Consider the following 10,584-nt stretch of genomic DNA (forward strand, 5'->3'; position numbering starts at 1 on the left):
TTGAATATTCGTAATTTATTTTTAATGTCGACGAACGACAACTCTGGACGGACTTTTTCCGCCGATGGATTTTCTTTGAGTTTAAAAGGTTTCGAAAATTCCAAGATGGCAGCGTCCATGAGCCCATATGAGACTTGGCTCTCGAAAAAGCTGCTTTCACTCAACCCAGACACTGATACAGAGATTTTTGTTTCGTACATAACCGGGATAATTGAGGAAGATAGCCCTGAAGATGAAAAACGCGAGTCAGTTCTCGATTTAATAGAACAAGTGGTGGTAAATATGTTAGTTTTTAACCATTCCCCACCCATCAGTGGTTAGGATTAAGGTTTTTTAATTGACTCCACCGGTGTGGGTTCGCTCCTCACTGAAACCATTCTTTTTATAAATTAAATGTGTTTTTCCTGCAATTTCGGAATAAAAGAGAAACTAATTATCAAATAAGTGTTTTCAGATATATTTTCACAACATTTAATATTTGGTCCAAAAATATGAGTGAGTCCCTTTAAGTTTTAAATAATGTCAGGAAAATGTACATGCATCTTTCCTGTTTTAGGAGGAAAACCAGACAAATGTTGTGGATGAAATTTTCAAGAAATGGGAAGAAATCAATGGTCAGATGTCCGAGACACCGAGCCAACAGAAATCAAGTTTGTTGTTTCAGATACATTAATCATGAAGTTACATACTAACGTTCTCCTCGTCTAAAGTTTATATCTATTCCACTAATTAAAAACTCATCATTGAAAATGACTTGCTCCTACAATGGATATTTTATTACTTCAAATTGTTAACTAATGATGATAATCTCATTTGGATAAAGAAAATCAAATACTTATACCTACTTTATAATTAAATTGATTTGATTTTGAATTTCATATTTCCAATTAAATAAAACCAGTAAATTAGTTACATGTAGTCTTTGTCCAAACATTATCAGTGTTTATTGTTAAATTATTTGTGTATACTTTGATATCATACAGTAAAATAATGATAAAATGAGTGTTTTCAGATGCATGCATAACTGGCAAAACTAAAATTTGGTCCATAAACATGGGGGAGTCACTTTAACTAAAACATTTTAATGATCATTCGGAACTCCTCGGCCATTTTTTTCAAAAACAACCTCGGATGTATGCCGGTACATCAGTTGAAGTTAAGTTCGCATTTTTCTAAATTATATTGTTAATTAAATTTAGTGTTTTAGAGTTTTATTAATTGATCTAAGTTTAAATTGATTACCAGTGAAGTGTATTACTGCAAACATAATTAAGATTTTCAAGAGTAAAGACATAAAGTTTAACTGCTCAATAAAATTACTACGCGATCTACTTGCAGCGGACTTAAACGTACCTCTTTTTGAGTATGTAAACCGTCCAAATACATCCAGAGTTGTTTTTGAAAAAAATGGCCGAGGAGCTCCGAATGTTTAATGATTAATGGTTATATATGCTATATTTACAGATGAACTAACTGAACATCTGGCATGTATTCTGGAGAAACAAAAAATAGAAGGTGTAAAACAACATGAGAAAACGGAGGAAGAAATAGCTAGGAAGAAAGCCATACTAGCACAGTATGGTCATGTATCTAGTGGCGACGAGTATCCTTTTCAACAGTGCTGACCATAATATCTGTCATATTTATATGGGAAACGTTTTGGAAAATTATCTTGTTTCAGTGGGTTTATTTCAAAGTTTGATAGATTCTACAAAAAAGTAATACAGTACACTCAATGAGTTAGATCCACTTTCCTTGATCACTCAGAGGGAAAAAGTCGAGGATCCCGGATTTCCTCTGAGGGTTTAACTGTTTCCCTATCAATATAATGTAGAATATATTATTTAATATTGGTGGTTAAAAATAGCTTTACGTTTTAGGGAATTTTCCACAGAAAACAAGGCAAGAAGGCCTTCAACCATGCGCTGTGAACCTTGAATGCTTGTTTGATCTCCTGATTTTCCGAAAATGTGTAATTTAAGTAACCTCGCCTTTTTCGGGTGAAATGTCTTTATCAATGTATTCAGTCATTAGCTAAAACATCTTTATAAGATGCCGGTGCAAATAATGAAATATGACTTCATTCTTGTGATAAGCTAAATGCATGCAAACCGGGCAGAGGAAAAAGAATAAATGCAATTTGCTGTAGCTGTCATAATCGGTTGATTTTTTTAATAAAAGAAACTTAAGTGTAGATTCTTATCAAGTGTCCACAGAGTTTTGCGGAGTTCACCCCTTCGAGAAACGCTGCGTTCGTAATCCTTTGGTCGACTGATCACCCGCTGAGGGCCTTAAATTCAAACTCTTGAGGAATGAGGACATGCGATAAATTCATTGTGTTGGCTGCGATAGAGCAAGTCCATGGAGGGAAACGGAAAGTTGGTCTAACTCGTTGAGTGTACTGTATCAATACAAAAAACTGATAGTTCTGTAGGCGGTTATCTGTAAGGAAAACCGCAATAACATCTGTTCAAGTCAACTTGTTTTGTGCAAAAGATTTGCTTTAATAATGCAAGCCCTTATAATTATGTTGGCAATATTGGTGTCTATTGGTCTGTCTTGTTGTTCCGTAGACAATGTCAAGTACAAATTTGAATGTCTGCAAAATTACTAAAAAAAAATGTTGACTTGGAAACCATGAAAATTCAGTGGTAGGTTACCCCATCCCCAAGAGATAGCCCCCTTTATTTTATTATTTGGTCAGTTGGTCAGAGGTAACAGTCAACAGTCTTATCAAACATTTGTCCACAAAATTACTTATGAATGATTCAATGTCCGACTCTGACATTGTCGCACTATGAAACTTCAGAGGTAGGTTACCTTTGATTTGTCGACAGCTCATATTTTTGGGGGTCAGTAAGTCACATTAATAAGTCTAATCAAAACATTGAGGTTAAAACTGCACTCTCACAGATTGACATTTTTTATCAGCCGATATTTGCATCAATGCCTTCAATTTAGTCATATTTAAGATAACTCACAATACTGATCTCATTTGTTCAAAAACAGCTGAAAACTTCAAAACCACGACCATAAATATAAAAATCTCTTACCTGTGGTCAGCCTTCTTATTGCACATGTTCAAGACATTAATGCACAAAATGGCTCATTTCAAGACCCCCCCCCCCCCCAAAAAAAACCCGGTCAAAATATACAATCTGTGAGAGTGCTTTAAAGCTTTTGAAACCTATTTCAACCATTAAATGATCATTAATGAACAGTTTTATTCAATCTTCCACATGTTCCTAACAAAGCAGCTCTCAGGGGTATAATATTTGACAAACATCTTGTATCAAAATCAATTCAATGAGATTTTAAAATTAAGTTATTCTATTACTTGTTTCAGGAAAAGGTTTGTTTTAACTTTTTTTGAGTACTAATTCCCATGCGTTAGCATACTATTTTCCATGAGTTCTATATTGTTTTTAAAATATTATGTAGACATTTGTGTAGTGATAAAAAGATGCTGTTGTATTGGTTATATAATGCCAGTTTATTTCCTTAACCTGCCATCAGAGCTGAGAGTGAAGAAGAATATGTTGACCATACAGGCACAGGCGACTGTATCCTTTAACACGATGGAAGAGTTTTAGGTTAGGCAATTCATTTAAGGTTGATTCAAAGCATATGTGATTACAACATCAAATCTGATTTTTTAAATGGTCATATGGTGGTCGAGTCAAATTCTGGTGGCCACAGCAGGTGGATCGAACCGAATACTACCTATATAGATATAGTGGTTAAATGTGGAAACCTACGAAATACTATACCACCCATAGTCTTTCCCTTGATCTTCATGCATGGAACGACTTCTTTAATGATACAAGTAGGCTGTTTTCTAGGCATCCCACAGGTCAGATATTTTGACCCATTCCTGCTTCCAACAGCAATGTTTTCAAAAATCTAACAAAGTTCCCAATTCGACTAGATATTTCTGAAATATATACACCCAATTGAAAAATTCAATCGATAAATTACCCATTTTATGTGCACATCTTCAGTTCTAAAATGCTTAGGATGTTGGCTTTTCAGTTTAACTTAATTGGTCAACACAGAAACAAATCTTATTGTTCATATACATCAGTTGACCAATATAACAAATAATCTTTATATACATTTAGAATAAAGTCATCAATTTATGGTCAATAGCTTAGAAATGTACAGAATAGTTGCCCTTATTTAAATCAATTTATGGTCAATAGCTTGGAAATGTACAGAATAATTGCCGTTATTTAAATCAATTTATGGTCAATAGCTTGGAAATGTACAGAATAATTGCCCTTATTTAAATCAATTTATGGTCAATAGCTTGGAAATGTACAGAATAATTGCCCTTATTTAAATCAATTTATGGTCAATAGCTTGGAAATGTACAGAATAATTGCCCTTATTTAAATCAATTAATGGTCAATAGCTTGGAAATGTACAGAATAATTGCCCTTATTTAAATCAATTAATGGTCAATAGCTTAGAAATGTACAGAATAATTGCCCTTATTTAAATCAATTAATGGTCAATAGCTTAGAAATGTACAGAATAATTGCCCTTATTTAAATCAATTTTATGGTCAATAGCTTAGAAATGTACAGAATAATTGCCCTTATTTAAATCAATTTATGGTCAATAGCTTGGAAATGTACAAAATAATTGCCCTTATTTAAATCAATTTATGGTCAATAGCTTGGAAATGTACAGAATAATTGCCCTTATTTAAATCAATTTATGGTCAATAGCTTGGAAATGTACAGAATAATTGCCCTTATTTAAATCAATTAATGGTCAATAGCTTAGAAATGTACAGAATAATTGCCCTTATTTAAATCAATTAATGGTCAATAGCTTAGAAATGTACAGAATAATTGCCCTTATTTAAATCAATTAATGGTCAATAGCTTAGAAATGTACAGAATAATTGCCCTTATTTAAATCAATTTTATGGTCAATAGCTTAGAAATGTACAGAATAATTGCCCTTATTTAAATCAATTAATGGTCTGACAATAGCTTAGAAATGTACAGAATAATTGCCCTTATTTAAATCAATTTATGGTCAATAGCTTAGAAATGTACAGAATAGTTGCCCTTATTTAAATCAGTTTATGGTCAATAGCTTAGAAACTGATACTAGTATCCCTGCATAATTTCCCTGAATTTAAATCTATTAATAATGGCCAGTAGCTTAGAAATATACTGAATATATAGTTTCCCTGTTTTAAATCAGTTTATGGTCTATTGCTAAGAAAGATACTGAACAGTTTCCATGATTTAAATCAATTTATGATCAATTGCTTCGATTCAGAATAGTTTCCCTAAACCAGATTTCAACCAGATTATGGCCATAGCTTCTAGATAGAAACTGAATAGGTTTCAGGATAATTAAACCAGTTTATTGGCAAGAGCTTAGAAAGATACTGAATAGTTTCCGTGATTTAAACCAGTTCATGGTCAATAGTTAAGAAATATACTACGGTAAATAGTTTCCCAAAAATGAAATCAGTCAATGGCCATTATAGCCTAGAAAAAATACCAAATAGTTTTCCTGAAAATCAATTTGTAACCAATCACTTTAATAGAAGAATACTGAATGTAACTATTATTTCTGGTATGTTTTTGACATTAACCATTATACAATCTTTAACTCTAGTTAGTACTTGAATTCAAAAACGTTAATTCCGAACAAGTGAAAATGAACGAAATCGAGATGCGAGAAAAATCGAAGCAGGAATCGGATAGCAAACGTGAAAAAGACAAACAGGATCGGGAGGCGCAAAAACAAAAGTCCAAGGATCGAAAAGAGGGAGAGAAAAAACGAACACAGAAAGGCGAGCGACGAAGATGACATGGTTAACACAGCCGATTTAGTTTTGAATTGCTATCCAATTAATCATGCACTTATTTTGTATTGCTATGGATTGTTCTGTAAGGGTTTATTTTTTGTAATTGTTGGTGAATATATGAGTAAGCTAATTTGAAACATGGATAAAAAGTGATGCTATTGTGTGACATTGATAAAGTAATGGTGATGCAAATTAAAGATGGGGGGAGGGGAAGGATTCAGCCAAAACCAGAAAACTTTTGTACAAAAAAGTAGAGACAAAAATAAAATGATCTACAGTTCTCCTTTAGAATATGATGTACATATGTCTATTATTTTGTAATCTTATTTTTTTTTGGCAAAAATAAATGTCCTTGATCAGAAATCATAATTTGTTTGATATCAGTGCTTGATTTATAAATTAGGCCATACCAAATCATTTGTATGTTTATCGGATAGGTTTGAGGATGTCTGATTGTAAAAACAACCCATATTTCTTATCATCAACGATCTTGCCCAATATTTTTTATTCCTGTGAACTATAATTACGACTACAGAAAAGAAGTGTTAACAACATGCTCCATCCATGCTCTAGATTTCTTGACATTTTTGGTTTTAGAAAATGATGCATTCCGTGTGATTCCCATGACCAACACATGTAAAAATGAGGTTTATTTGACCTTGTTTTGCTGCAGAAATCTATCTTATGTTGAATGGAATGAGGGTTATTCCAGTAAAACATATTATTTCCCCTGGGGGGGAGGCAATGTTAATAGTATATGGGTGGGTGTCTTTTTTCGCTAATTTGGACCCAAAAAGGGTAAATTTGCTTCTGTTGGGGGGGGGGGGTGGCATAATTCAAAAGTGCCTCCCCCCAGGGGTTATATGTTTCATAGCCCTAAGGAGGCTCTGGTGTTTATTCTACAATATTAGTATGTCGCTGATTTGGTACCATATTTGATTTTTTTCATTGGTTTCAATTATTTTTTCAGGACAGCTAGATTTAGGTTTTAGTACAAAGGGATAACACTTAACATAAAAATAAATTGGTATGGCCTAAGCTGTATAAAAACACGTACTGGTAATGTCATCTGATCCACCTTGTGCAATATGAACATGCATATTTATACGGACATGCATAGTTTGTGACATAATTTTTTTATATACTAGCTGCAGTGCTCCAGTCAGGATTTGAAAAGAGCAGGGAACTAGGTCTGAAAGGGCACTTTCGATTCACATTGAATCAGCACTTGCAACGACCAATGTTCAATTCTTATTTTGTATGTGTTGTAACTTTTTACTACTTTCTGTACTAATAGTTTGTTATATACATGTATACCTTAGCTGTTATATTGACTTAAGTGGCAAAATTAATATAATGTATATTTATTATCTTTATACTTTTTTCTTAACATTGACTACCGGGTATGTGAAACAAAAGGGCAGGTTGTAGTAAAAATGCAGTAGTGTGCTGAAAAAAAAAAGCAGCAGGGTGCCCCACCCTGCTTTAAAGGCCAAGCTGAAGCACTGTAGCAGGAAAAAAGAAACTTCATGATGAAAAACTCCTCCAAATACGATTTAAGACAACAGTTGCTAATATAATTTGTTTAAAAAAAAAAATAACCTTAATTATGTATTTACTGTGTTCAATACAATCATGAGACATAGGGAATATTATGTTAGTCGGCTGATCTGTTGGGTAGTATCGCTTCAAGTTGCATGCATTAAGTTAATATCGGATGTATCTAAACGCAAGCAATGAGAATTCCAGTACACTCCCACACATCAACTGAATTTTGTAGTATTTCTTAAGTTTATCCCCCAAAACAAAATTCTATAGATTGTAAAAATCATCGTTTTCTTTATAAAAGCATTTAATTTCGACTGAAAAATGTCCTACTTCTTTTGTGTATTAATGTGGAAATAGATTTGCACATGGACACTTAAGGCTACTGTACATAACAGAATCAGATTACACATTGTGATGTGGAAATCAATTCAGTGTCTATATGTTTAAATCATGCAATATTTTAAATGGACATTTAAGTTTAAATTTAGTATGAATTGCAGAGGAATACTTTCTAATAATATGTGAGAACTGTCAAAATTATATCATCAATGTTTCTACTTTTAATGGTTCTTTAAGGCGAAGCTCTGTAAGCGGTGTAGACTGCGCTATGTTTCATTTAAAATGGTGAAGAAATAGGAAAGTTATCTTTGATAAGTTAACTTTGTTTAATGTCTTTATTCGAAGCAAAATATTGCCTTCCGACTTAGCATTTATGACGCAATTTATCATGTGGTATACACACATTGACATGTAATGTCTAATGATACGTGATTTATGTCCCATGGATATATATAATACAATATACATTTTCCAAAATAGAATGCTTGGCTTGCCTTTTAAGCTTCTTATCATATGTTTCCAATTTATCACCTTAAAGCTGCACTCTCACAGATTGACAGTTTAGACAATTTTTATTTTTTTGGGGAGGGGGTTGCCTCAGAATCAACTAATCTTGATTTCAATGCCCTCAATTCAGTCGTAATAGTCATAATAAAACATCTCTCAATTGTTTGGATAATAAAGTTTTTCCTAAAGTGTTGCTTACGCTTATAGCTATAAATCATCAACTTTTAAACTTAAATATCATAAATTGCGATCTGATCTTTTGTCAGTTGTCTTATATCATTGGTTACCAGACATTTACGCAAAAATTGGCTCATTAATAAACAAACAAAAAAATTGTCAAAACGATCAACCAGTAAGACTGCAGCTTTAACTATTTATTGCCCAATCATGTGTTATGCCACAACTGCATCAAGATACAGCTGGCTAATACTTAGTGTTAAAGGGTAATTCCTAGAAGTGGACAAAGCTTGTTCCATTTAAATTGTAATGGTAAACTACAGTTGGTTCGATTATGGTGTGGGCCTGATGTCAGACGACACATTAAATCCACTGAATTATAGTTATTTTTGGATCTATTAACATTTTAATTTGCATCTGTTAAATTATAAGTACTGTGTAACTATAATATTTTTGTACCAATATTTTGTTCCGAAATATATTTTGGAATATTTGCGATTCAATAATGGTTGTCAGTTTTATTTTGATAATCGATTATGAATTGTTACTATTTATCCAACACTATTTCAAATCATAAACATTGTCCTAGAACCTGGTTTATATGTTTTTCTGTCCATTTATGATATTGAGTATAAAAAAATTGTTATTCTATGGTGCTGTGTCGTTGGTTGTTTATGCAATAGAAGCTGATTATAGCGCTTGATAGAAAACAGTTCAAACAAGTCCACCTCTATATACTAACAATAGTATTAGCTGTAACTGAGTGTCAAATATTCACAGCATTATAATGGAAAGCAGACTCTCTGAACAGTTAATTAAAGTTATGGTTAATGTCAATTTTGTGGCTTCATTTCCAACATATTCAATTCGGCAAATTGACTGCTATGTTATTTTTAGTCAGCAGTATGAGAAACCAAATGTATAGGAGCATTGAAAGTATTGACTTTGATATGGCAAGGAAATCTCCAGCAACCAATCAAAACACACTGGTTAATGTTAATTGATTGGTCAATATTTATCCAATATTTACTATCAACCAATCAGATCATTTAAATATTCAAACCTACCAAAATATAACCCTTGCTCAAATTATCAAGGTTATTTACAATTAGCTGCAGCAGATAATCTTCCAAAAACTGAAGAAATTATGTTAAAAGAAATGTGACCGAAATTGCCATGATTCATCAAAATTTTATATGCAATATTAATTAATGTATTAATTAATGTTCTGAATTGTTTAACACTGTTATTAGTCAGACTTGAATTGTTTAACACTGTAATAGTCAGACTTGACTTGTTTAACACTGTAGTAGTCAGACTTGACTTGTTTAACACTGTAGTAGTCAGACTTGACTTGTTTAACACTGTGATAGTCAGACTATGTGTTTGAAATGCATACCAGTCATGTCAGTTATATATTTATTCTTTATAGAATTTCGATCAACTGTTAAATATGGACTGAAAATGCAATGTTGAACATTAAAACTTCTCTTGGACTCTTTCTGAATCGTTTTTGCCCTATTACAGAAAGGTTTTCTCAGGTCTTGTCTGTCTGAATAGTAGACCCGGTGCGAGTTGCATCTACAGAAAGTCGTAAAGAGCGCTCTACAGTCAAAACCTGTTAGCTTGGTCACCAATTTACTTGTTGGTTAAACTTGAAGGAATATTTCTTTTTACTCTAAGTAAGCATACCTTCCTTGCTTGATATTTGCGAGCCTCAAAGTAATTTGGCTTGTCCTTCAAGCCAGTGGGTTTCGACTGTAGTTATATCAACGAACAACCGAAATTAACATAAAGCGCAAAGTTATGGTTTATAAAAGAAAAAGATGATAGAGCAGCAAAGTTTTAAAGCTTTGCCCACAGAAAAGCCATATGTTTTTTCACAAGTATAACCTGAATCTATATACCGCACAACATGGGTGTGGCTTAATGCTATGACTAACTCAATGCTTGAGTCCAGGGATGTGATTGACCTGGCAGCTGGAGGTCTGAAACCATTTCGCCCATGGGTTCTTGGGGCGCTCTTTGGTTTAAAAGCACACTTCCGTAGAAGAAAAACTGGCTTTTTAGAAGCTCTTTTGAAGGTTCTTCTGACTTCAAATTTAAAGCAAACTGGAACATCAACTATAACAACCAGAAGCACCCTAATAACTTTTTTTTATCAGCTAAAAAAAATG

The 10,584-nt window shown here is 33.0% G+C and overlaps 1 protein-coding gene across 1 annotated transcript; it reads left to right on the forward strand.

The window, feature by feature from the left end:
- Nucleotides 1-99: 99 nt before the first annotated feature.
- Nucleotides 100-9,903, forward strand: LOC128206998 (coiled-coil domain-containing protein 43-like). The gene is made up of 5 exons (XM_052909774.1): nucleotides 100-276; nucleotides 557-650; nucleotides 1,465-1,603; nucleotides 3,517-3,563; nucleotides 5,648-9,903. Exons 1-5 carry the CDS (start codon nucleotides 106-108, stop codon nucleotides 5,836-5,838), a joined length of 642 nt encoding a protein of 213 aa, XP_052765734.1. The 5' UTR covers nucleotides 100-105; the 3' UTR covers nucleotides 5,839-9,903.
- The last annotated feature ends 681 nt before the right edge of the window (nucleotides 9,904-10,584 follow it).

Source organism: Mya arenaria, chromosome 10 (genome assembly GCF_026914265.1).
Source record: "Mya arenaria isolate MELC-2E11 chromosome 10, ASM2691426v1".
Classification (NCBI taxonomy): domain Eukaryota; kingdom Metazoa; phylum Mollusca; class Bivalvia; order Myida; family Myidae; genus Mya; species Mya arenaria.

Bases quoted from the DNA above. Each gene is read 5' to 3' on its own strand.
- LOC128206998 (XM_052909774.1), top strand. From the start codon at position 106: ATGGCAGCGTCCATGAGCCCATATGAGACTTGGCTCTCGAAAAAGCTG. The intron at 277-556 runs GTAAATATGTTA...TTCCTGTTTTAG, and splicing joins ATTTAATAGAACAAGTGGTG to GAGGAAAACCAGACAAATGT. The intron at 651-1,464 runs GTTTGTTGTTTC...CTATATTTACAG, and splicing joins ACCGAGCCAACAGAAATCAA to ATGAACTAACTGAACATCTG.